General features: G+C 46.5%; 1 protein-coding gene across 23 annotated transcripts in view; it reads left to right on the top strand.

The window, feature by feature from the left end:
* Myt1l (myelin transcription factor 1 like) overlaps positions 1–11,212 on the top strand; it is a 392,362-nt gene extending 381,150 nt beyond the window's left edge. For 17 of the 23 annotated variants that reach the window (XM_060366542.1, XM_060366574.1, XM_060366552.1 and 14 more), the window contains 3 exons: positions 1,541–1,650; positions 7,934–8,077; positions 8,380–11,212. In XM_060366542.1, coding sequence (XP_060222525.1) covers positions 1,541–1,650; positions 7,934–8,077; positions 8,380–8,520 — 395 coding nt within the window. In that variant the 3' untranslated portion in view covers positions 8,521–11,212. The remainder of the gene's footprint in view (positions 1–1,540; positions 1,651–7,933; positions 8,078–8,379) is intronic. The other 6 variants (XM_060366595.1, XM_060366604.1, XM_060366648.1 and 3 more) reach the window with 3 other exon arrangements.
* The last annotated feature ends 15,857 nt before the right edge of the window (positions 11,213–27,069 follow it).

The raw sequence follows: 27,069 nt of genomic DNA on the forward strand, positions 1-27,069 counted from the left end.
TGAGGTGGTAGGTGCATCCTTACAAGAAGTGCTACCCATACTCTCAGCACTCAGAGGCCAGAGTCACCGTGAAGCCACAAAGGTAAAGCCCCTTTGCATAACTCAGAGCTCTGGGTGTACTACAAATGTAGTAGCCATGGCTGAGAGATCCTCATACCAAACTGGTATATCCACAATGACATCCCCATTCAGACCCCAGACCTTAAATTATAGGTCTAGTCAGTGGCTGTCTCATCTAACCCTAGCTGAAGGCCAGTTGCAGTGTGCAGGTACATGGACTCTAGTCATGCCCTTTCTGTCTGCCATTTCTTATTATTTGATATCCTAAAGGTAGTACAGTGCATCTGCCTGCAGAAGACTTTCTCTGCCAGTGCCAGGTATAACATGTGCCCCATCATTCTCTAGAGACATACCCAGAGATGTGGTGCAATCTTTGGGGTGTGAGATACTGTGAGCCAGTGTCCCTTCTGCCCAACACAAAGGCCAGGGAAATGGAGATGAACTAGAGTCTGCTTTCTAGAAGACCTGGGGGCCATCTCTCTCCTTGGAGCCTCAAACAGTCGGCATAAAGAGCTTGCTTTGTGGCACTGACTACCACCCTCTTGCCAAGTTCCTTGATATAAAAAACTAAACTCCACGCAGGCAGCAAGCACTGACAAGACAGCACTGCATCTTACAGAGTAGCACTAGCGCTAAGGCAGACACCTCTTGGTAGGTTGCTTTCAGGCTGCACCCACTGGACACTCATTAGTGAAGGAAGTAGCCATTACACAGGGGTCAGTTCAAGAGAGAAGAGAATGAAGAAGCTCCAGGGACAAGGATGCATGCCCTAAAGGGGGGACAGCTCACACCGAACAGCCTATCCAGAGAGAGTGAACAGCCAACTCTCAGCTTCAAACTTCCATCTCTCAATCAGCAGCCCTGGATGTTTTTTAACCCTCTATCTTATGGTAAACATTTATGTTTTGTAAACACAGGCCATTAGCCACGTGCCTGGGTTTGCCATGGCTGGCCTAGGGAACCACCTAGGTTCTTGCATATTGGCAGTTTCTGGCTTAGGACTGCTCAGCACAAGATAGTCAGGTTTACACCCTTCCTAACTTCTGAACAAGTCTACGTTCAGATTCTCTTATGGCTCTTTATGGAAGCCTGGTGTGCTCACGATGACCAAACCAAAAATGAGCATGGTAGAATGCTAAGTGCAAGAACTGATGAGGAGTACAACTTGGTGAATCAAGGGTCAGCAAAGCAACCTCTGCCCAGAATCAAAGGTCCAAACCCAGAGGCTCTGGGCATTTAGCCTGGTACTGACCTGTCAGTACCAGGGCTCTTTCTACAAGATCTGCTTTCTCTAGGTGCCTTGATTGTAAGGCAGGCAGGGGTAGGAAAATAAAGATATACAGCTGTGACTCTTTATAAGTTTAATGACACATTTCCCAAGACAATTCAACTCTAAATGGAAAAAAAAGAGAAAACATTGTGTTTCTGCTAAAATGTTTTCAGGCAATATGGCCCTAACATGATAATTTTGCTGTTACAGGTATAGAAAATGATGAAGAAATCAAGCAGTTAGATGAAGAGATCAAGGAGCTTAATGAATCCAATTCCCAGATGGAGGCTGACATGATCAAACTCAGAACTCAGGTAACAGTTTGTGAAGCCGCAATTCTAGCTCCAATGTGGCTCCCTGCTTCTTGTTCCTTTGTGGCTGCTGCTCCTGCTGTTATTGAAAAGGAGTGACCCCATGTGCCTACGCTGGCTTAGAAGTCCTGTGATCCTCTGGTATCAGCTTTCAGAGCTCTGGGCTTACAGGCATATGCCAGCACACCTGGCTCCAGTTCTAATGTGAAGCTTTCCATTCTAATTAGCATGTAGAGTCACAATTCTTATACCAATGTCAAACCAGAGTTCTAGTCCTATGACAGTGCCTCAATTCTAGTATTAGCAATTCAGCCTCAATTCTGGATCCAACAGGGAGCCTCAATTCTAGTTTTAACAAGAAGCCTCTGTTTCAGTTGTTGGAGAGGTATGGTTTCCTTGTTTTCCCATTTCTCCTCATTTGTTCCCCTGGTAGGTGACTTTGCCTACTGCAGATTCATTGCATGGCAATATTTGTTGTAGCTCTGAGGCCATAGGTTGGCCTCTGCTTATTTGCTCAACCACATCCATATGTAAATAGCCTTTCCCAGAGGATCAACTGTTCTGTGAAAGATTGAAGACACAAGTTTTCTCTCAAGGTGTTTTAGGCCCGGCTGTTATTTGATCATTTTGCATCATCTGCAGTGATAGTGGAAGCTCCTAAAATGTCTGAGAAGCATTGCCTATTGCTTGTGTCTCTAAGCATGTGAGCTGATGGGAATTGGATCTTGCATTTCTATGTAAGTTCCCAAGGTTTCATGGCCAGCTGGGAAGGTGAGGGGAAAGCTTCTTGGAGCACTCAGATGAGTATCTACTAACAGATGAACCTTCCCAGCCCTGTGTGACAATTACTGTGGTACTCACTGTCACACATGCCATGTCCCATTCAGATCCTGCGTGAAGTGCTGTTTCCTCATGGCTGCTTTATACTCTTAGGCTCCACATTAACAGAGGAATTGAGGCAAACTAGAGACAGGTTAAGGCTAAAATAATTTCTATCCAATCACACTGGAACCGGGAATAGAGAAAGTCACAGCCAGTACTCAGGCCTGTGGTTCTACCCACGTGACTGGAGTCCTGATCAGGAAGAGCCCAGACTTCATTGTGGCAAAGAACTAGAGAGTAAAGCCTAGAAAGTGAAGAGGAAATACAGGTGAGCATTTCTGTGTCCCAAATACTTGCCCGGTGATAGACAACTCCCCTGCCGTTCTGAGGAAGGCGCTGCGGCTGCCATCTACATTAGCCCAGTTCTGTTGCTGATAGATTCAGTGCTGTAGAAGTTCATGGTGTGAAGAAAGCGCGCCGATTTTCACTCATGGCTCAGGAGATCCAAGACCAGGGGCCACATCTGGTGATAACCTTCTTACTGTTAGAGTCACCAGAGGTATGGCGTATCAGATGACGAGGGACAAAGTGTGTGTGTGTGTGTGTGTGTTCCTCCTATAACACCCCAGGCTCCTATTATCCAATTGTGTGTCCAACCTTCCCTCATACTAGTCACCCACACAGGCTCCGTCACAAATATCAATATTTGGGTCAAGTGTTCACCCTCATCACTCCTCTCTGTAGGTATTAACTGTCAGCATGTGAAGCCCAGGGACACTCAAACCCCTTCAAACCGTAGTACCTTCTCTAACCTGGGACCACTGCTGTTAAATATCCAATGTGTTCAATTCACCATCCACTGTAAGAATTCAGTTTGAGGGGCAAAGTTACCACTTGACTGAGCAGGTGAGCCCACTATTTGGCAATCTACCTGAGCAGTGTTTCTGGTCAGGTTGCTACAACCAAGATGACGTCTGTGAGGCTGGATGTCTCCAGTGTTCTTGTGTCTTGCAGCTCTACACAAAAAGATCTGTCTGTAGGCTTTTGAACATACTGGGTCAAAGTCCTGAGTGCTCAGGACTTTGCATATTTTGTATATTGACCAAAGACAACACAAACTTCACCCCAATTCAGTTGTTCTTAACGCAGCACAGGTATTGGGACTCAGGGTGTGCTGGGCGCCCAGCTGAACACTCCCAGACCTTGATTCTCAATTCAACAAGTTAAGTTACAACACTTCTCATCCAGTCCAAATCAGGTCTCACCCACAGCTTAAACAGTGACTCACACAGAGAGCTACAGAAATGAGCTGAGCACACACTCTGGACCAAGGGAAACATAGACACTGAATAGATGCCCAATAGGAACAAGAGAGAGGGAATTAAGACTCACGGAAGAAGGCATGGGAGGAAAATGACATGGATGTAAGCTGCCCCTAGGTGGTTGTAAGATGGCCCAGAAAGAAGGGAGGAGGCCACGGGTGTTGGAAGGGAACATGCTAGCACAGAGAATGCAGAAGCACAAGGAGAAGGGCTCAGATGACAGCCTGTAAAGAACTGTCCCCTGTGGTCGCCAGTTGGGCACAGCAGTTTTGTTGTGGAGGGAGAAAAGAAAGAGATGGTAGAACATGAAAGAGAAACTGCATGTACAGACCAGCTTGTTAATGAGAAATGACCTGTCATCTGGCCCCATCCTTTCTAGCATTGCCTCTGCTAAGTTGGCAAGTGTCAGCCTGTTTTCAGCTGCTGTGTTTCTTCACTACTCATCAGATTGTGGCTTATTCTCTCTGCGACTGAAAATTCTCTGTGTAACTCGGTCTCAGTCAGAACCCTAAGCACCTCTCTCCGTCTCGTTCTGGGAGACAGCAGAGGCCTACCCTGCTTTGGAGCTTTCCTCTAGTGTCTCCTTCAGTGACCTCATCCTGGGTACATGTCCCTGTTGGATGCATCTTTTGCGCACGTCTGTGAAGTACATCCCACAGGCCTTGGGTCTTGGCAGCCAAGAATCCCAGAACAAATGTGCTGGCTTCCAGACCCTGCCTGCAGCCTTTGCTGTAACAGTAGTACTTGAGGGGAAGCAGGGCGAAACTCTTGGCTTCATCCAGGCCTGTGTGTGAGTTAAACAATCTGAATGCATCACAATATGTCATCCTTTTGGGTTTACAGTGACCATTGAAAGAAGAAAAAGAAAAAGAAAAAGGGGCTCCTGCATCTCTCAGAACTGGGCCTTGAACTATCTTTGATCTCTAGTAACTCCTTCTGACAGAGGCCATCCTGGAAAACATTTAAGCCTGTAGGCAAATGGAGCCAGGCAGGCATGAGGCTTGCTCAGGAGGACTAAATCTGTGGTGTGTGCCTGTCCTTTGAAGACCTTCATCTTATCTTGAAGATGTTCTAACCATCATGACCTCCTTTCACGATCATGAGCAGCTGGAAGCTCCCAGAACTCAGGTCCAGGCTGCCTGAGCAAAAAGCCAGTATTCTTCCCTGAGGTCCAAAACAGGCACTCTCTGACCCTGCCCTCAGCCTGCAGCCTGGCTCTGGTGGTGACACAGGCTCTCGCAGACCAGAGCTTTTAGAAGAGCCTGAGATGGGGGTAAAGATGCCCTCTGTATGCTCTCCCCATAGCACCATGACTCTGAAAACAGCCACACTGTGTTCAGTAGCTTTGACACCGTCAGTACAATTAATCACTCAAGGAAAACAGATACCTTGCTGCCAATGTACACAGAAGCTCCTGCTTACCCAAAGGACAAGGAAACTAGAAAAATAAGGAAAACAATTAGTGGAGGCAGGGCTATTATTCTGAGGGGACTCCTCGGGTCACAGTACCTTAACGTGGATCTAAGTTCATAGGAGAAACTTAGTTTAAGGCACTCTTGGAAGTTGGAAAGTCAAAAGGAAGGAGGCCAGGTTGTTAGACTTAGAAGTACCCACAATTCTATGTCTATGTATTCAGACACCCCTCTAAATGTCCCACTCACTATTCTAAATGGTCCAGGAACCCCTCTAAATGGCCCAAGCGTCCATCTGATTGGCCTGGGCTGTCTGGGTTGATCCACCTGGAGATTGAGATTTCTAGGCCATGGTTACAGCTTAAGCTCCTTTCTGATTAAGATTTAATGCTAGACCTTCCCACAGTCCCCCGTAGTTTCTTCCACTGCTTACTAGCACCTACACATGACAGTTGTTTACCTTGAGAACCTAGCTTCTTTAGACATGTGAGTGGGAAGTGGGGTTCGAGGGGAAATTCATCTGAAATAGCCCTCTGAAGGCTGGTGGTGTAATACGTTAAGGCCTAGCCTGAGGCTTGATCCACTCTTGTTGCTCTGACCATTCCTATGAATCCAGGCTGACTGATACAAATGCATTGGGCAGCAGAGAGAAAGCCAACACATAGGGAAGTGGTGCTAGAGCCCTGCAGAAGGTTCCTGGAGGTGAAGGGCCATAGAGGATAAAGGCCCTAGTCACTAATGAGGGTTTGGATCCTGAGAACCTATGTGGTCAATAGTCAAAACAGCCTGGCCAACATAGAAGCCATAATATCCATTTAAGGACCTACCAGGATTACCTCCCCTCCATTTTCCCCCGCTTTTCCTTCTCACTCTGCCTTCTGCCTGAAATGTTCGGCATCTCTGGTTATCCTGCTACCTCTGTGAATTATTTTTTTAATCCCAGAAATCACCCTTTTAGGATCAGTTACCTAGGACACAGGAAGCACTTGGGAGGTGGAAGTTGGAAAATCAGAAGTTCAAAGTTCTCTTTAGCTACATGGAAAATTTGAGGCTAGCCTGGCTACATGAGACACTGTCTCAAAAAAGGGGTCGGGGAGATGGAAGAGCCCTCTCTGCACTTCTAATAACCCATTAGCCAACACTGGCTCCAAGGAATCCAGCTGACTGGAAAAGTTCATCTCCAGCCATGGGCCCAAGAATAGCTGCCCCTGGGGCCTCCTTCCTAAACAGTAATGACTCAAACATCCACTTCTGGGTCTAAAAGGTATCACTAAGTGTCTTAGTCACTGTTCTGTTGCAGTGAAAAGACACCATAACCATGACAACTCTTATAAAGAAAAGCATTTAGGGGCTTGCTTACAGTTTTAGAGGTTTACTCCATTGTCATAATGGCAAGGAGCATGACATCAGGCATGGCAAGCATGGTGCTGGAGGATTAGCTGAGAGCTACATCCTGATCCACAGTCTAGGATGGGGGATGGGAGGGGAGAGAATAGGAGTAGAAGGTGGGGAGGGGAGAGAAGGGGGAAGACCGGGACTGGCATGGGCTTTTGAAACCCCTCAAAGCCCAACCCCAATGACAGACTTCTAACAAGGCCACACTACTGGAACAAGACCACACCCCTAATCCTTCTCAAGCAGTACCACCCAATGATGACTAAGCATTCACTATATGAACCCATGATGCACTTGGGGAGTGGAAGGCATTCTTATTCAAACCACGACAAATGAAAACATTAATTTGACAAAAAAAATTCCAAAATGTTGACCACTGTATACAGGGGAGGAAAGCATATGGTTTCAAGAGGTCCCCTCCCTCCCCCCCCCCCCGAGTTAGGCAAAAGGAATGTGTTCCTTCCATAGAGAAGTCCCACTAACATGTCTGCTCTGCTGAATATCTCTCAGAATTTCCTAGTCCCTGACTGTAGATGAGAGGTGAGAGACTTGACCTTAAACCCAGAGCCCTTAAAGGACAACAGGAAAATGAGGGCAGTGGAGAGTAAGTGAAAGAGGAATAGAGATGCTCATGAGAGAAGAACTCAGTGTAGAGGACACTTGGCAAGTCTCCAGCTCTCCCAGATGCCTTAAAGCAGTGGTTCTCAACCTGTGAGTCACGGCCCCTTTAGAGACTGGATGGCCCTTTCACAGGAGTTATCTGAGACCATCAGAAAACACAGATATTACATTACAGTTCATAACAGTAGTAAAATTACAGTTATGAAGTAGCAACAAGAATAATTTTATGGTTGGGGATCACCATAACACAAGGAACTGTATTAAAGGGTCATAGCATTAGGAGGGTTGAGAACCAATATCTCAGAAGAGGGAAGCTGAACCAAGTGACCAGTATATCACCTGCATACACTCACCAGTCACACGCATGGGCACAGCACCGGTCACAGCAGACAGTAACACCGCAATGGAAAATTAACATCATCGATTCTAGAGGACTAAGGGAATTCCCCACAAGACAGCAGGGACAGATGGGGCGGGTGAGAGTATCCAGAATTGAGAACATTCAGTGAAGGGAGAGCAAGCAGACAGGACATCTCCATGGTCACGGTGGCCAGTACCTTGGGTTCAAATGTAAAAATTCAAAGGCACAGGTCCAGATCCCCCCAGATGCAGCCTCTGTGCTTGAGCGGAAAGGTTCTGTCCTTGTCCGTACAGCCAGTGTGCATGCTCCCAGCAGTCAGTCGGCCTCATGTTACATGTCGCCCAAATGTGTGATTTCAGATCACCACAATGGAGAGCAACCTGAAGACAATTGAGGAGGAGAACAAAGTGATTGAGCAGCAGAACGAGTCGCTCCTGCACGAGCTGGCCAACCTGAGCCAGTCCCTGATCCACAGCCTTGCCAACATCCAGCTGCCTCACATGGTAAGTGACTGAGTGCAGGTGAGCGCCTCGGAGCTCCGCAGTCCACCTCACCGAGTAGATGTGTGTGTCATTGTCCATGGTCCTTGAGCTTTTCAGTTGTTTTTGGTCACCACCCCGAAACCATACCGTTAACCTCTAGAAGCATTGGTGGGGCTTATTGTAGAACGTTGAGTGTGCTCTGAGTAGGCCTGTTAAGTATTATGGAAACAGTGGCTCTATGCTATGATACTGTTTAATGCTTTTGTGAATATACTATTCAGAAAATAAAAGTTGTATATGAACTACTATTTAATATCTCGTAGGATCCAATCAATGAACAAAATTTTGATGCTTACGTGACTACTTTGACGGAAATGTATACAAATCAAGATCGTTATCAGAGTCCAGAAAATAAAGCCCTACTGGAAAATATAAAGCAGGCTGTGAGAGGAATTCAGGTCTGAACAGCTGCTGTAGTGGTGACTCATGCTTAAAAAGGATGCCTCTTGTTTCTTGCTGCTGTAACTTACCAGAAAGTGTTCTATATTTATTTCTGTCGGAACAGTGTTATGCTACAAGACTTCATAATGGTTTTGTGTGCTCTGAGATAGTACCTGCAGACTAGTTTTGGATACATTCACATTTTGTATGTTTTCATATAAGCTGACATAGTGTGATTTGCCATGTAATGTTTATAGCTGCTGCTGTCTGCACATTTGGGGGTCTCTATATTTCTGAAGAGGTAAGCTGATCAAAATAAATAGAGTGTAAATTCTTTTTAATGCTTTAGTGATTAAATGTTTTAGTATTTTAAACTGAAATGGACAAAAAAAGAAAAAGGGAAAAAAAAGCAGGTTTGAATGATCACTATGGCCTCGTGGCCACTTTTAGACATTATCATTTTGCCTCAGGTTGGAGGACTTTGTGGAATTTAAGAAATACATTTTGTGTGCATATTGTTTCATAGCAAGAATTGGTTGCAAAAAAAATGCTTTATTTTTGAACAATGCTTGGAAATATTATGTGACTTTTTTGTTTGTTTGTTTTAGGAGGATGGTGTATGGTGGGGGCAATAAATGAGGTTTTTTGCATTCCAAGGAAATGGCATATGGATTAACTATAAGAAATGAAATAAGTAATTTATTGTAAGACAACATCAAGCCATGGAAACTTGGCAGAAGATTCAAAGCAGCTTAAACAGCACTTTTAATTAACTCCTAAACATTACATGGTGGGACTGTGGACTCCGTTAAGACAGGAGCTTGTCAGAGGTGGACAACATGAAGATTTCCTTTGCATTTTCAGTAACCTTTGGAGCACCCTTCTCTTATTTCTCCTAGAGCCCCGTGCCCCTCTGAACTGTTACCACAATATAGCTTACCTAACAGAAGTTGATTGTTTTTCAATTTGAGCAAAAAGGTAATTTAAGCATTTATCTCCCCTTCTCACTTTCAAAAATCATCATCCTTCGTTATTCTTGTTTCACATCTGAGGATGAAGGCTAACGGCTGTGATTGCCCTGGTTACTGGATGGGATTCTCTGCTGGGCGGGTGGGAGAGCAGCACTACCCTTCCCTTCCCCTCCCTGCCCCAACTGTGACTTTGAATAAGCCTTGGTCCTATCCAGAACACTCTGGACACCAAGGCCATGGACGTTCACGTTCTGCCCTCGCTGGGTCCAGCTGACTCTAGCATCTGCACAGCCTTGTTTGGTTTATGGTGACCTAACCTGAGAAAGAATGCAATCAGATTTTAAAGTAACTAAATATACTTCGGCACTTTTTTGCTTTAAACTAGATCATCTTAGACTTGTTGATACCTTCGAAATTTGATGGTTTCATCCCAAATGACTGCACTATATGTATGCATACGGCCACTTTTGATTGCTGCGCCCCCTTCTGAGTAGTCTTTGACAATGTGTTGTGTTCCCCGATGTCGACTTGATTTCCTTTTAGTAGCATCTCTCTCTTCCATGTCTTGATGTTATGCAGGAAGTACAAAAGTACTTTAAAATTTTGTTATGAAATAAAAAAAAAGGATGGGTTTTGTAAAAATAAAAAAAAAAATATTTTTAGCAGAACAGGACTTACAGGGTCATTGTCCCCACAATGTGCCAGTCGGCTCTTTGCACTCGCCTTGTCCTATATATCCGTACGGAGGTGTGCAATCCTGTGTCAGTCGCCTTGTGACACTGAAGTGGATGAGTTATAGAGGAGGCCCTCAAGGCTGACCCAATACAGTTACTAAGGGAGACTACAGGGATCTCACGACAAATATTCTGATACAATACTCAACCTCGGTATATATATATATGTATAAATATAAGAATATCCCAGCGGCACTTTATACTGTTCACTGTACAAAAGCTTACAGTTTTCCACAAGGACTTTAATACCTAGCTGGGGGAAAAGATTATGTAATTACTTGGGGCTCTGCAGGACCTTCTCTGTCCAGCGCCCCTTTCTGTTGTGCGATTAGTTGTAGCTGCCATGCTCAGAATTGCCTTTTTGAGAGCTGAAGCAAGGTGCTTACTGTCACCTGATGCCATACACATGGTCTCAGGCCCTCGCCCAGGGGCCTCTGTTCATAGCAGCACATGCATTTCCCCACCGCGTCTTGTCTGCAGCTTCTTGGCCAATGTAGTAATGCTTTTAGTAGAGTAATAGGTAGTATCAGTTTGGATTCTTATTGTTATCACCTATGTACAATGGAGAGGGGTTCTAAGCACAAATCTGCTGCTCATGTAACGTTGGTACATAATATCAAATCAAAAGTTATCTGTGACTATATATAGGGATCACACAGTGTCACATGTTAGAATGCTGACCTTCCACATGGGGTTATTGTGAGTCATCAGAGCATATTTATTATAACTTATTGTTCATATTCATTTCTAAGTTCATTTAAGTAATCATTTATTAAGACAGAATTTTGTATAAACTATTTATTGTGCTCTCTGTGGAACTGAAGTTTGATTTATTTTTGTACTACACGGCATGGGTTTGTTGACACTTTAATTTTGCTATAAATGTGTGGAATCACAAGTTGCTGTGATACTTCATTTTTAAATTGTGAACTTTGTACAAACTTTGTCATGCTGATGTGAACACATCTTACTCTGAATAAAAAGTGTTGCCAAGTTTGTAGCACGAAGGATCTCTATTGGGTCTGAGTCTTCACTGGAGCTCTGGGTGCCAGCTGGGCTCCATGCCTGCTGCAGGCCTCTTGCTTTTGGAGTAGCTCTGTGGGGTTGGGCTGGAGCTTACAGAATGCTTGGATGGATCCGAGCCCTCAGGCATCCTGCTCGCTGAAGGGCAATTTTGCCCCTGTTTACTGTTGTTCCTGCTCCTTTCCCTTCCTCCTGCCCGAGCTGAGATGTAGCCTGAGTACATGAGGTTGCTCTGGCGCAGATGTCTCCTGACAGCTTGGCACCCTTCTACAATCCTCTCGCTGGGAACTGCCTTTGGTGAACACAGGCCCATATCCGGAAGGCCCTGGTGAGATTGCAGTGGCTCTCACAGGTTTTCTGTACCTAGAGTACAGTCTGTGATCACACACCTGTTCAGGCACCTGCTCTGCCCATTTTGCTTCCTTATCAGTACAGCTCCATGTGTCTTCCAGGACACAGAGACGGCAAGGGATCAACGTGGTTACTTCACAAAATACCCCCCACCCCACCCCGCCCAGTGGCTTGTGCGATCACAGCCTTCTGGCAGATTGATTTTAAAGGAGTGCTTTGTTCTCACACATAGCAGAGCACGTGGCTGTTACTGGTTTAAACCTGGGAGCTCACAAAGGAAGAACCGCTGCTTTCAGGCTGTTAGCATGGAGCTAGGCAACAAAGTCACCTGCAGCACATAACTGGCCCTTCCCATATGATACTCACATCACTCTATTCTATTAATAAAAGTCACAGTCTAAAATGTAACAAAGGCCAGCACACACAATTCCCCAGTCCATAGGCTCTAAGGAAGCAGCCCCTGTAATCTTGGTTAAGCAGGGAACCTCACTCCCAGAGGTGCCTTCTGTTGCTAAACACTTGGGGGGTCCAGTGAGCTCCTCAAACCCTGTGCCAGCAGATTGCTTCCTGAAAAGCTGGTGGTGGCAAGGAGGTGCCTGGAGCCATGGTTCAGATCTGTCAGTGCCAGCAGGTGAGCGGCGACTCTCTCCCCAGGTTCCTTCATTCTGCCTCACACCGCCCGGTGGGGTTCTGCTAAATCCCTTCTTTGGGAACTAATAAAGCTAATGAAATGGCAGTTGTCAGTGCCAACCTGGGAGCAATCCTAGGAGCAAGGTCATTGTTTAAAGCAGTTCAAATAATGTTTGGACTCTTAGAAAAATTTTAAAACATTAAACTCATTGTGTCCCAGTGTTTTCTTCTGAAAATATAAGAAGAGTGCGGCTTTCAGGCTGTTAGCAAGGAGCTGAGTCATCTGTGAAGCATAGCTGACCCTTCAAATATGACACACCATCCTATCATTCTATTAATAAAAGTCACAGCTTAAAATTCAACAATAACCTCCTATAACACGCACAACTCCCTAATACATAGAATCTATAAAATAGGTCAAATGATAATATATGAAACAGATAGATAAAAACATAAAAAATAATAATTCTAGAATCCTGTGATAGAGAAGTAAGTGAACAGTTCTTAGAAATGCTCTTGGCAGAGCATCGCAGGAGGGATACAGCACCAGCTACGATGGAGTAAATCAAGGGTGAGTGACCAAAATCCATGGGGGCAGTGGCAGTGTGGGCTGAGTGCACACAGGTAACCCAGATTCAGAGCCCAGGGGCAGTGTGGGCTGGGCACACAAGTAACCAGGGGCAAAGCACAGCTTTGGTGTGGGTCCAGGAAGCACAAAGCAGGAGACTAAGGCAGGAGAATACTTCCAGACCACTGTCCCCAAAAAGGAACCCAGAGGAAGAGGGACCCTTGCAGGCACCCAGCACCGCACCTCTGTGTAGGACAGTACAGGCAGGAAAAACAGTGAACAGAGTAGTGTCCCTTACTTGTGTCCCAAAGCCCTTTGTCTGAGACAAGGAGAAGGGCTTGATTGTGTATGTCTCACCATGAATAGAAAAAAAATTTTTTTTTTTTTTTTTGGTCTCTTTATCTTTGTGTAGCCCTGGATGTCATAGAACTCATTCTGTAAACCACTCAGGCCTCAAACCCACAGAGATCTGGCCTTAGGGATTAATGGCATGTGCCATCACCACCCATCTTGAAAATTGATTTCTATAACCACAAAACCTAATTACAAGAGCTGGGGCTGATGAGGGAAGAAACCATGGTCTTTGGCCACAGCAGATGCCTGGAGTGCCAAAGAGTAACTTTGTAGCGTCCCGTCCTCCACAGGTGGAGGAACAGTTTTGCAAGTACACAGGATGCAGGGGCAGGGAGGAGATCAGGTAACAGCAGAAAATGGCAGAGTCACCCTTAGGCCACGGGCAATAGGCACTGACCAACATGGGGTCCTGCTGCGTGCCTAGCCACGCCTCCTGGGCTGCCCTCAACACGAGCATGGTCAGCACCCTTTCCCAGGCTCTCCTCAGTACAGCCAGGACCGGGCTTCTCTTCCACTCCCATTGACCCTATACTCTGGCAGCGGGACACACCTCTTGCCTGCCTTTTCCAGTTGTTGTCTAGACAGACAGATACTGTGGCGCTTGAGCTCATTAAGAGTACACAGATGAGCCAGGGTCTTAACAAACATGCAGTTTAACTATGGGCCAAGGATTTTGTCTTTTTCAACCCCTCCCACACACACACACATACACACACACAGTCACCAAAGCACAGTAGGCACAGAAAGGACAAACTGCTGTTTTGGGGGCTCACTGGATTCCGACCCATCCTGACTTCAAAAGGTCTTCTTCCTGCTCCTCTCCAAACTATGAGGGGTTCATTCCCTGCTCTATGGTATTGCTTCTCCTCTCTCGTTTATGCTGCCTCAAGTCATTTTTCTTCAGCAAGGCAAGATGAGAAAACAATAAGTATCAACAAAGTCAGCGTGTTAAATGGGGGGAGGGTGCTCAATGCTGGAGGATATCAATTAATGGAAGGAAAACAGGAGGGAAGAGATGGGTCACGGGATTACAGATCAGTCGCTGCCCAGGACATAAGAAACAGTGTGGTCTCAGGTAAGTTTTTGCAGCGGTCTTATCTTTGTCCTGCTGGTGGGTTTGTGATGTTTGGAAGGAGAGATGTGCTCCGTAGGCTCTTGTATCTGAACACACACTCCCAGGCAGTGGAGCCATCCGGAAAGGCTGTGAAACCTTTGGCGGGTTAATGCTTGCTAAAGGAAGTGTGTCAGCAGGGGGCGGGACTTGAGAGTCCCAGTTTGTTCTCTCTGCCTCCTGTTTCCTGCTGAAGATGTGATCTCTCGGCTTCTTGCTTTTGCAGCCTGCTGCTGGGCCTCCCGGGCCACAATGGACTCTGCTTCTGGAACCAGTAAGTCCAAATAAGTTCTTTCTTTCATAAAGTGCTTTCGGTCGTGGTGTTTTTAATCACGGAAACAGATAAGTAAAGAAAGCAGAGTCTGGGTTTGTTCTGACCTTGTGTTCGTGCCGTCTGTCAGGTTGAGCCCCAGCACTGTTTCACCTGGAGGCAGTCCACTCTGCCAGGGTGGTCAGCAGAAATCAGGAGAACGAAGGCGGCCCTTAGGTGTTGGCCACACCTGAGAAGCTAACAAGTTTCAGAAACTGTTCATTTTATCTAGGGTTCAGAGTAATTTGTTTTTTTTACTTCCTGTCACCTGTGAAAGAGAGGCAAGAGATGCTAAAATAATTTTTTCATCTACTGTTTGGAGGCACTAAAGGCACATCTAGACTGTGTTGGGAGTGGGCTGAAGAAAGGTCTTACTAAGTCACTGGCACAAACTAGGTCTTTCCACGGTGGTCTCAGAGTAGGGTCTTCTGGGCCCCAGAGCAACAGCCATCCCCAAAGTCAGGGTTACAAACACACATCTGATAATAGCCTGCTTCTTAGAAAATATCCCAGGAGAGAACCCTGGGCAGGGGACCATGTTCCTCCCCCTACACGTTCCCACAGCAGAGCAGATTTCTGGTCATGCCCTAGGTTGTAATCTTGGGGTAAGCAGAATGCCGCCTTCCTCCCTCCTCCACTCAGATGACCCCTGACAGAGATGTAACCCAAACTACTTGAGCCTATGAAAATCCATCTTAGACACAGGCTGAGGAGCCACCTTTCAAGAAAGGATAAGAAGGACAGCCTTGCTCCAAGTCCACCTTCACATGGAGAATAGCCAGCAGTGGTCTGGGAGAGCATTGGCTTTGTTACAAAAATATTCAAAGCAACTGCTCAAACTTGGAATTCTCAGGAGAACACGATGGAGACTGTGCTTTACTGGTTCCCAGCCCTGTCCTGGGCCAACACTGCTCTTGGGGTTTGGAACCTCAGTAAATTGGGAAGGTAATTTCCCAAAGTGATTTGAGAAGCTGCAGAGTGGAAATTAGCAGGGACCCAGGATGGGAATAGACTAAGGCTGTGTGTTGGGAGGCATCAGAGCCTGAGTCTGGCTACAGTCACTACTTCAAAAGGACTCAAGCGGGTGAGCAGTGGAGATGCCTTCAGGAAGGGAAGGTTCCAGATGAGCTGATGGCAGCTGCTGGCCTCAGGAAGCTAGGAATGGCCGTGGGCGTGGGTTTCATCCCCAGTGATGCATAAACAGGATGTGGTAGAGCATGCTTCCAATCCCAGAACTCAGGATCTTGAGGCAGAAGATTCTATGTTAAAGGTTGTGTTTACGTATATAGTGCATTCATGGCCAGCTTGAACTAGAGATGGGGTGTAAGGGAGGGAAAGGAACAGTGATAAAAGAAAAGGGGGAAAGAGAAAAGAGGGGAAGGGAAAAGGGAAAGGCAGGAGAGGGGAGGGGAGGAAAAAGAGAGTGAAGGGGAAGGAAAGAGAGGGGAGGGGAGGGGAGGGGAGGGGAGGGGAGGGGAGGGGAGGGGAGGGGAGGGGAGAGGAGGGGAGGGAAGGGAAGGGAAGGGAAGGGAAGGGAAGGGAAGGGAAGGAAAAGAAAGGAAGAGAAAGGAAGGGAGGTGAAGGGAAGGGAAAGAAGGGAAATTTAGATTAGGTTAGGTTAATTTAGGCTAGGTAGGTTAGGTGAGGCTTATTGGTTCCTTAAAGCCCATAGTATAAATACAGAACTACATACAGCTACTGATGAGACTCCCAAGAAGCTCACAGTAAGCTTTTTCTCTTAAGAAGCTCAAGACCACACTTGGGTGTGTCTCATCTTCTCCCTAAGCACCATGTGTTTTGGTAATGCCTGTGCCTAAATATATGTTAAAATCTCACCCTAATACATTCCAATTCTATGTCAACCCTTTCAAAAAGAAACCAAAAACAAATAAGCAAAAACCACATAAAAATGGAAAAGAAAAAAATTCTGGCTTTCAGACAGAAGTCCTTGGGCTGCTCCAGGGGGCAGCATGGAGCTGTGTCTAGCTCTGGTACTCACTGCCTCTGCTCCTGAGGCACAGTAGCTCATAACTGACAGCTGCCTGCACAGGGTGCTGGAGGCCATGGACAGGGAACAAAGCCAGAAGGCAGGCAGTGATGACAGGGGGGCTGGGACTCTGAGCTGTAGTGAAGTCTGGTCTGGGGTTATAGAAGGAGAGACAGTGAGTGTCCTTTCTTATCTTCCCCAAACCCACTGACTCATTCTCCAGAGAGGAAGTGAGTTTAACCAGCACCTCAGGTAAAGTCTCACCTTCTACCGGCTGTGTGTGCTTGAGAAATATTCTGTAGAGCCTGCAGGGGTGGGAGCCCTAAGCTGGCCATCGTGGGCGTTGAGTGAGAGTGGAGCCAGGGTTAGGGAAACGGTGGTTAGAGACGGAGGGGGTGGGCACATTGCTAGTGGACGTTGCAAGCAGAGACCTGCAGTCCATGGAAAGAGGTACGCAGATCTGCTCTCAGGGCAAAACAACCAAGCCAGCCCACTGCAGTGCATGAAGACAAACATGCAGGGACTTACCTCAGTTCTGGCAGAAGTTTGTATGGCTGGAGCCCAGAAGGAGGTGGCACCAAGTCCTGTGAAAGCAATCCTGTGAAGGCAGAAGCCTCTGACTTCTATCTTTGTGTGTGTGTGTGTGGTGTGGTGTGCATGTGTGTGTCGGTGGGGGGAGTGGAAGTTTGAAATAGATTCAAACCAATGCTTTATCGTCTGTTAGCCTCTGCTTTCTATGACTGCTGCTTCAGACATAGAAGTCATCCCAGATATGAGTAGCTAGACACCTCCCATCTCCATTCTGCTAAGAAAGCAGTGTCCTTGGAAGGCTGAAGGCAAGCACTGAGCTTATCACTTTACCAGCCTGCATCCCCATGGTAGAGAATGCTGCTTCCGACCTTCCATCTGTAGGGTAAGAAGAAGCTGTGTAGTACCTGCCCATGGTGGGACAACTGTGAAAGGGGCAAACGTGCTACATCAGGACCCTTGGGCAAGCAAGCGCAGATCATCTGACTAGAAAGCTCCTCCTCTGCTTGATAACCAACAGCTTGGCTCACCTGGTCCACAGACGCCCTCCATCACCTGCTGATACCAGGGGAAGGTAGATGAATGAGCCCATTGTTTCTAAAGCTACTAGAAATGAAGCTAGGCCAATAGGAAAGAACTCTACTAACCGAGCTATCTCCAAGCTCAGGTTCCATGGTTTTGTTTGTTTGTTTGTTTTTAATAAACAGTCCAGGTTAGGTCCATTTTGCTAAGAGAGAGAGCTTTGTGGATCTCCTCTGGTGTGTTTGTTTGTTTGTTTGTATGAGACAGGGTTTCTCTATGTAGTCCTGATCTGGAGCTTACTATATAGACCAGAAAGGCCCTGAACTCACAGAGACTCACCTGCCTCTGCCTCACCAGTGCTGGGATTAACTTCATGGGCCAACATGCCTGGCTTAAATATGGTGTTTAAAGAGTCTGAAACTGTTAATTTACAGAAGAGACTGGAGACCAGAATGGCTGGCATTCATTGTGAGTGCCTGGAAAGCCAAATGGTATAAATGCAAAAGAATCCAGGAAGATGCTGTTGTCTCCATGAACATCGTGAGTTTTCTATAATAACATGACCTATAATTTAAAAATCTCTGCATGGAGCTCCTGGGACTCCCCAGGCACTCCTCTGGCCTAGTGTTGCACCTCACAGAACACAAGTCCACATCCAGGAGAAAGGAGTGGCGTAAGCTTCTGGACCCATTAAAGGAAGCAAGGGCATCTGCTTCAGAGCAGAGCATGCTTGGCCTCTGGCCTGGTCTCTGGGAAATACCAGTACAGTAGGGATCCCCCTGCCTCTAACCCTGACCATCCATGGGCAATGTGACTTCAGAAGCCTGCACCTGGTAACCAGGATAGAGAGGCAGGCCATCTAATGTGAACTACGCATCACAGCCCACACAGTCCTGGGGGGAACTGGAAGCTGAGGGGCACAAAACCATGAGGTACTGGTCTCCACATGAGTATGTAGACCTTCTTTTCACCACTTTCCAAGGCATTATTTCAAACAATGCAACATTCTGTCAAAGTACAATCTCACCACCACAGAGATCCTAATTCAAAAGGACCAAAATGGAGACTGTGGCATGGTGACATAGTTCACACAGGGACCTTTACACTCAAAGACCTTGATAGAAACCTGCCATTTATCTCCTAAAGTGTGAGGGTCAGAGCCTGGCCCAGACACCCTTTATTCCCTATGTAGGCTCTAGCTCTGTCCCACTCAACAAAGATCCTGCTGGAGAGGAAGCCAAGACCCATGCCATGCAATTGCATGGCATGGCATGGGTCTTGGAATTCACCAACAGGAAGGAGGCTCAGTGCCAGTCTCAGTATCTGAGTCTCTCCTGTACATGATTATTGACTTGTAGCATGTCACAGGCAGACTCTTCATGGAAAGTGTCTTGAAACAAGGAAACACAAGTCATTCAGAGTCCTAACGGGCACTTCTACTGGTTGCTGTCAGCAATATGACTCATAAGCCAAGAGTTCAGAAATGCCAAGTCAACTTTGTTTTGTTGACTTGCTTTTCTGTTGTGCATTAGGTCCTGGATTAGATTCCCAGCACCATATAAGTGAGCATTGTAGTGTAGAACCATAATTGTAAGCACTTAGGAAGCAGAGGCAGGAGGAAGAAAGGTTCAGACCATCCTTACCTACAATGTGAGTTTGAGGTCAGCATGGCCTAGAGACCTGCCAAAGAATATAGAAAGGAAAAGAGAAGGGAGGAAAAGAGAAAGGAAGGAGGGAGGAAGGGAGAGAAAGAACGGGAAATAAGATTTTGCCCAAAGAGTCTATGTCCCTTGAATTATTGTCAATGAAGAGATCTGAGTGTCTTAAAAAGTGCAGACTGATATCTAGGGGCTCACTCTCACTGGTCCTCACTCTTCCTCTATTTCCAAACAGGGACATTTCAGGGGTTTTCCCAGTCAGTCTCAAGGCCTCCTCCTCCCTTTTCATAGATGAAATGAAAGTTCTGAGTGGTCAGCTTGTCCAAAGCTAGGAGGCTGGCCTTGTTGGAGCTCATGTTGGTGACAGCTTGTTTTGGTTTTGAACTCAGAAAGGGGAACCTCATTTTTTACCCATTACCACAAGATGACTTTTGGCAGCCATAGGGCAGGAAGCTTGGGTTTTACTCTTAGCTGAGCAGAGATTTGGATCCTGCATTACTGTGTGCTGTGGGGGTCATCGAGAACACTCTCTGAATTTGTGTTCATTTCCAAAGAAGGGTTCTAGAATTTTCTCATACAGTAATCTCATTAGTTCTCTAGCTGACAGAAACACCAGTAGCTGAAGTCAAACTTCTTAGGAGGCATGCTTGGCATTCCTTGGCTGCCTGGTAAGAGCCTGGAGGTTAAAGCTGCCAGGTAGCTTGAGATGTTGACTAATCTGCTGACAAGTTAGGAACCATGCCTTTAGGGGCCACCTTGTCAACAAGCGCTTCGCTTCACCTGGGAGTGGTGGCTCCCCACTCTCTTCCTATAGTATTTAGCCAGGCTGCAGGACACAGGCTCATTTTAGGAAGGTCCTGATTATGATCTCCACTCAGTGACAACCTGAGTACTTTGGTTGGAGAGCCAGCCTGTCTGGGGATGGAAAGTGGGGTGCTCAATTAGTCCCTCTTGGGGGACTAACAACAACAATCCTTACCAGCTCAATAGTCTGCTCAAGGCCCTTTTTCATTTTGTGAAAACAATTAATCTAAAGACGTGGGCTTTTCTATGTTTCCCAGAGCCTTAGTTTACCCAGTGAGCTTGTCAGTGGTATAGCAGGAGACACCCCCTCCCCAAACAATGTTAGTTCCCTTCTAGGGACCTTTCCACTCAGGTACAATCTAAAAGGCCAAGTTCTACACTGAATTTCATGATTGTGGGTGTACTATAGAGAGAATCAAGTTATCTTAGATTATTTTTAGTTCCCTGAAAAGCCATTTTCACCTACCTCTATATTTGACCTGACATCCTTGCGACTTCCAAGAGCTGTAAAGTATATTCCTAGCAGCTTACCAGCTTGGACCAATCCAAAAGCTAAGCATGCCATCAGAGAGCAGCTAAACCCTGAAGCAGGGTTTCCCCACTTGGATGTAACCCCCACAATTGTGGTCCCCACTAATGGATTTAGTAAATGTTTTGACTGATAAAGTTCTGTGTTCTATAACTAATAACATCTTTTGTAAGGTCTGGGCATGTGGCTCAGCTTGCAGAGCGTTCACTTAGCACCTAAATGACCCACAAAAGGCCTCAGGACACCAGCTTGGCCTTTTTGGAGCCTGCATTTAGCTCCAGTTCTGGCCCATTTTCAAGCTTGGAAGTGTTTCTCTTTTTTAATAAACTATTTCCTTTTCTGTTGGGATCAGCATGTCTCTATCCAAATCATTGTTCAGAGTTATAGAGCCTGGAAATTGCAGTGGATTCCTTCCAAACTCAGGTCTGACCTATAACACCCTTTTTGGGTTCCATCTTGACAAATTGCTAAGAATTTTTGTTGTTCCTTTTTGATAAGTGAGATTATTGGGTAGCTCCAAAGGTCCCTTGGATACAATTACAATCTGATAAGATAAAATCATCAGCTATGGGCTGCCCAAGGGGATTAACACATATCTCTACTGAAAATGGAAGTTCTGGTGAGATTCCTAGAAAATTACAGGTTTACAGCTACAAAAGGAAAAAACCTTATATACTTAGTTCTTAGGCATTGTTCCATAGCTGTTTTAACCTTATTATTTTAAATCTATGTATGAAGAAAATTATTATCTCTATCATGGCAACTTCTACAGCAAATGTTATCAATTGTATTGGAATTCTTGAGTCTCACTTAGACTTCAGGTTGAGAGGCTGCTCTCTCTTCCCATGTCCCCATTCTTTCTCCTCTTTCTACTATTCTCCAGTTCTATTTTATTCCATTGTTACTGTCTCAGTGGCCATTTTGTCTAGGCTATGTGGCTATCACCTACATAAAATGTTTCTTTTTACAGCTTAAAGTTAAGGTTGAAACAATTCTTCTTAATAATTTACTTTAGATTTCTAAGTTTCTAATAAGCTTCATTTTGAAACAATGATAAGTTCACAGAAAGTTGCAAACTCAGTGCTGAGGCCCCTGGGCTTTTCCCGATGCTTGTGCACGCATGGATGATGCTTTTCAAAGCCACAGCCTGTAGCCAGGCATGTGTTGACCCTAACTGGTGCCCATCCACATTCTTCTTATTGTGACTGCAAAGAGGCCTGAGCCAGCACATGGGCTTGGTCCACCCACTTGCTGATCACCTTGCACTCAAGTAGTGTTTTGTTTCTTTTGAAGAGCAAGCCCTGCGGTACTTACTGTTCAGACTGGTCTTCAACTGCTAGTCTCAAGCAATCTTTCTTTGTTAGCCTCCTGGGTATCTGTGAAGATAAACACACACAAAGACTAGCAGCCAGCTAAGGCTGCTTATCTCTTGGGCTGTGTTGGACTTTGCCAACAGAGCTAGCCAACAGCTCACTTCCCAGGGAGCTGCAAGGACTCTGTGCTGTCAGGTTCCAACTTCTGGCCTGCCATGCCCATCTTGTATTTGGAACTGACCTGACATGGTGAATCACCAAAACCCATAATCAACTGTCTGCTGTCCACTGCCATCCAATATCTTCTCCCCTTCCCTGTTTCCTGGAGCCAAGAGTGGGGCAGTAGCCATTTGGTAGGTATGCTCATGTTGGGCTCCTTCATAGGTAGGTCTGGTCAGGATGAGGTTAAACATGAGCCCCGGAGTAGGGTTATGGAATGGAAGACTTGAATACTTCCTGCCTCTGCTGACAATAGAAATTCTGTAGAGCTTTTCTTGGCTAGATTCCCTGATGTACCTCACTTCCTGCTGGGCCTGGAGTGCAGCCTGAAGACCTCATTGTCCTTACCAAGAACGAGTGTGTGTCCATGTTCAGACACAGGATCCTAGGACTGGGGTAGAAGGTAGATCTTCCTTGGGGGAGTTTCCGGAGAGAACCAGCCTTCCTTCTGGCTCAGGAGTATGGGAAGGAACATTTCTGATGTTTGAATTACTTAGTCTGTGGTTCCCTGGAGGCTGAGAGCTAAGCTCTTTTCAGTTATGGGCACCTACGGTGACCTCTGCTCTCCTTCCTGGTAGGCTGTATGTGTGTATGGTGATTAATTTTGCCTGGGAGTGGGGCAGAGGAGTAAGGGCAGCAGGTGGTGTGGGTCTGACTTACTGAGGATCCTCAGGCATTCTCACACCAAGATCCAGCCTAGGCCAGGAGGCTCCCAGAGAGAGTGCTCAGGACTCATTACTCAACACAGCCTATGATGATCTAGGATGAACTGTACAGACACCCACAGTTGCCCACCTAATCCTCAATGACTGTGGGTAGCAGCCATCCTTGCTTTACAGACTGAGAAACTGAAACCCAGAGAAAGGAAGAACCTAAGGCGGGTGTGTGTTTGGGGGGAAGGGGTCACAGCATCAGAAGCTGTGGCAATAAGGCTGCCTCCCTCTGAGCCCAGCTCAGCTTGGTGGAGCAAGAGAAAGGATTATGATAACACACGGAGTAGACTGAAGATGTGGCCTGTATTTCAAGAGGAAGCAAGGTGCGGTGGAGTAGGCCCTGGGGAACAGGTGTGGAGTGGGGGTGCTCTAAACATTGGTCCTCTCATCCATAAAGGGAATGAATGTGGAGGGCAACAATCCAAAGAGGGATGCATGCCCCTCCCTTTGGCCCTGAGACTGTTGAAATGATGAGCCCCAGGTGTTGAAATTTCCCCGGGAATCTCATGCTGTGGGAGAGAAAGGCTGAAGCCAGGTTGCCTGCCAGGAGGGGGGCTTGTTTCCAGGTAAGAGACCTGACACAGCTCTGACAACTTGTGAACTTGTCAGACTTCCTTTGCAAGAAAAGCTGGAGCTGAGACAATGGATGAGTGATGGGTGGGACTACACTTGGCTAGGACCACACATACATTGCTTTCTGGCGCTCCTTTGAAGCCTAAACCTCTCGTGGGGACCCTGCAGATGGACTTGTGGAGGAGATGGGGGGTGGTAAGTGGACCTACTTATTTCTTTCTTTCTTCTTCTCATCGTGGCCACATTTAGTAAATTCTCATCTATTTAATTGGCATATTAAGGACCCATGCCTGAGCCTATCCTGTTAGGGTTGTCAGGGCCCAGGCATTGATCCAAGCTCTCTGATGACAAAGTTAGATTCAGAGGTTGTCAAGAGGCTCTAAAATGGAAACACCTGCATGTGTGTGGTCGAAGGAGTACAAGAAAAATAAGTGTCATGGGCCAGGGATAACTGGGAAGGGGACAACTAGTGGGAGGGAAGCTGACAGTGGAACAGCTACTGTTCACACGGTCTCAGTCAGTGCCATCTCTGGGTAGAGGTGTTAGAACATAAGGTCACCCAGCATTTCTGTTTCTTTGCATGAGTACAGTCAGCCCCTGGGAGAAATGTTTGCTGTAGAACAAGAAACAGGTTGTGAGGCAGATGGAAGGACTTGGAGCATGCTTGTAAGAGGGAAATGGGAAGAAAACTCCCCCAGAGGTCAGTCTGGAGGTGTGAGTCTTCCAAGAGTCCCCAGAGGGCACATAAAGTAGATGATGAAGAAACAGCATGGGAAGAGCTCATTGTAAGAACAGCCTTGGGAAAACACACATTCTTTCAGTCCTTAGTCATGGTCCTGGCTCCTAGCCCCCCCAACCCACCCCCATACTTCATTGGTTAGAGCTGTACAGTTGGCCACTATGCCTAACAGGCATCCTCCAAGACACAGAAACAACAGCTTGGACAAGTGGATAGGAGGATGAATGGGATGGATGGATCTGTGAGGAATGGAAGGAAAAATGAGTGAGTTGAAGAATGGGTGGATGGATGACTTGAGTGGGTAAATAAGTGGATAGAAGGGGGAGCTGAAAGAGTAGGAAGAAGGAGCCAAGCGTAGTGGCACACCCCTAGAATCCCAGCACTAGGGAGGCAGATGCCAGCCTAGCCTACATATCGAGTCCAGAACAGCCAGGGTTCTATTAAAGAAATCCTGTCTTGAAAAACCAAAAACCAAAACCAAAAAAAAAAAAAAAAAAAAGGTGCTACTAGATAGATATGTTTTAAGAAAATAGTGTGGCTCTAGGGAAAAGTGAGAAGCTGAAAATGAGGCAGGAGAGATTGCTCAGCAAGATTTCTTTCTAGTGTCTCTGTATATATTGTATGTTTGTAGTTTTTGTACCCATGTATGCATGTGGAGGCTAGAGGTTGATGTCTGGTCTTTGTCACTCTCCACCTTAATTTTTTTAAACTCAGTTAGACTGGTTTGACTGGCTGGCCCACAATTCCTGTCTCCCTCCACTCCAACCAAAGCCCACAGGCTAGGGTTATAAACCTCTGCCACTGTCCAGGGGTTTTTACATGGATGTTTGAGTGCCAGACTAAGGTCCTTCTGCCTGTACAAGAGGCACTTTCCTGACCAAACCATCTCTGTAGGTAGGGGAATTTCTTGTAGCAGAATTTCTTCTCTGGGAAAACTCAGTTTTTACTCCCAAGATTTAGGAAGATCAAACATATTAGTGAGATTCATCTCCCTTCTCCAATCCCACTGGCCAATTTTAACCACATCGACAGAGGAAGATCTATTCTTAAAAAATCACAGGATGTTTCTACTCAGCCAAATAGATATATAAAACCAAACATTACAAATGACTTAAACAGCAGGTATACTGAAAAGCAAAACTTGCACTTTGTGACACCTGGAACTGTAGCTCTTCCTATGGGTGCCAGAGACGGGGAGTGTTTAGATGTCTGAAGTGGGACTACTGTGTTAGTGATGCTGAAAATATGGACTGATATCCCTGGTAAGAACCTAAATATGAGGTGAAGACTGCCTGCAGTGATAACAAATTGGTGGCTATGGAAAATCACGGCGGCGGCCTAACCAGGTGTTAAAGGGGAGAGTGCAATTTTTTTAGTGAGAAAGATATTTTTTTTGTTTCCACTATCATATGTTTGATGGAGTTTCTTAAGTTGATGAGACATGTGGGTGGCCTAGGGACCCTGAATTTGTGTCTGCTGTTGTAGGTAAGGTTCTCTGTACTGGGGCCTATCAGTATTGGGCTGACTTCAGGAGATAAGAGTCTGGTCTCTGTCCAGTACACAGGCTAGACTGTCCCGTCTTATCCGGTGCTCATCTCTGCTGCAATACATACCTGGAAATTCTGCCCTCATGGAGACTTAGCTCTGGTTCTGCAGGGGCTCGAGGCAGTGAAGGTCTGCTGGGGTGGGGAGGCTTTGTGCCTCTGCCATTCTCAATCTCCGGAGCCACTCAAGGAAGTGTAGCAGGAGCCCTGGAAGGTGGATGGCATGCTCCAGGCTTAGCAGAAAGGCCTTAGTCCTCTTCTCTCTCTGGAATACATATGCAGCAGATGGTTGGAGGTATGACAGCCTTGGAGAGGTCCCAGTGATCGGGAACTGGACCCTCCTCCGATAGCCTTCCATGGCACAGCCTGCCAGTGGTGCATCTGAAACCTGGTGACAGTGCCTGAGTGTGACCCCTCAGCAGTCTCCTGATGCTAGACCCTCAGAAGCACCTCTTCCATCACAGCAAACATCTGCCTGGTAACAGTGGGATCATAACAGTTTGCAGGTCGAGGCACATCTGGTGTGTTGTTTTGTCAACAAAGTGACCAAACCCATAGGCAAAACAACTTGAGGGGGAAAGATCTGTGTTGGCTCAGAATTTCGGAGATTTCAGTCTGTCTGTCTAGAAGGGTGTGGCAGAGCTGGGCAGCCCCCTTCACATAGCCAGAAACCACAAAGAGAACAACACCTGGGCAAGGTCTTTTCTCCCCATCTGCCAGCCCATGAGCGTCACCCTGGTTCCCAGTAAGTCTTCTACTTTTAGGTAACTTTTTTGTTTTTGGTAAATTTCCCTTTGACCCAACGAGAGTTGTGTTTCACAGTCTCCTAGGTGCTCAGTTCAATCAAGTGGAGAATCAAGACCAGCTGTCACACCTGGGCTCCAGTTCCAAAGCTCACACTGAAGAAGTCTGTTCCTTTGTGCCTAACCTGAGCCTCCTGGTCTAACGGAGAGGCTGGAACCGCAGGGTGAAGCGGGGAGACATACAAAGTGTCAGCATTCCATCTTTCACAGCACACACTGATAACCTCAGGGCTTCCCTTGTCAAATCGATTGGAGGTGGCCACAGGTGTTCTCCATCTTTCCTACAAGGGAAAGCACCAGGTGGGCAGGGCTCCTCACAGGGGGTGAATGTTGGAGGCCTCGGGGGTGCCCCCCAGGGAGCTTCTAACTCTGCAGCACAGCCTTCCTACAAGCTCTGCACCAGGGGCCTGGGCCTCAGTTTCTCCAACAGGAACGAGGAAAACGAAACTAGCGTCGGATGCTTTTGTGTGAAAGCAGGGTCGGGCACGGAGGAAAAAGGGGCAGGTCGTGAAAGTTCACTTCCTAGAACACGCAAGACTTTTAAGTGTTCAAAACAAGGCATCACCAGCAACAAAATCCTTGCATACA

Source organism: Meriones unguiculatus, chromosome 1 (assembly GCF_030254825.1).
Source record: "Meriones unguiculatus strain TT.TT164.6M chromosome 1, Bangor_MerUng_6.1, whole genome shotgun sequence".
NCBI lineage: Eukaryota > Metazoa > Chordata > Mammalia > Rodentia > Muridae > Meriones > Meriones unguiculatus.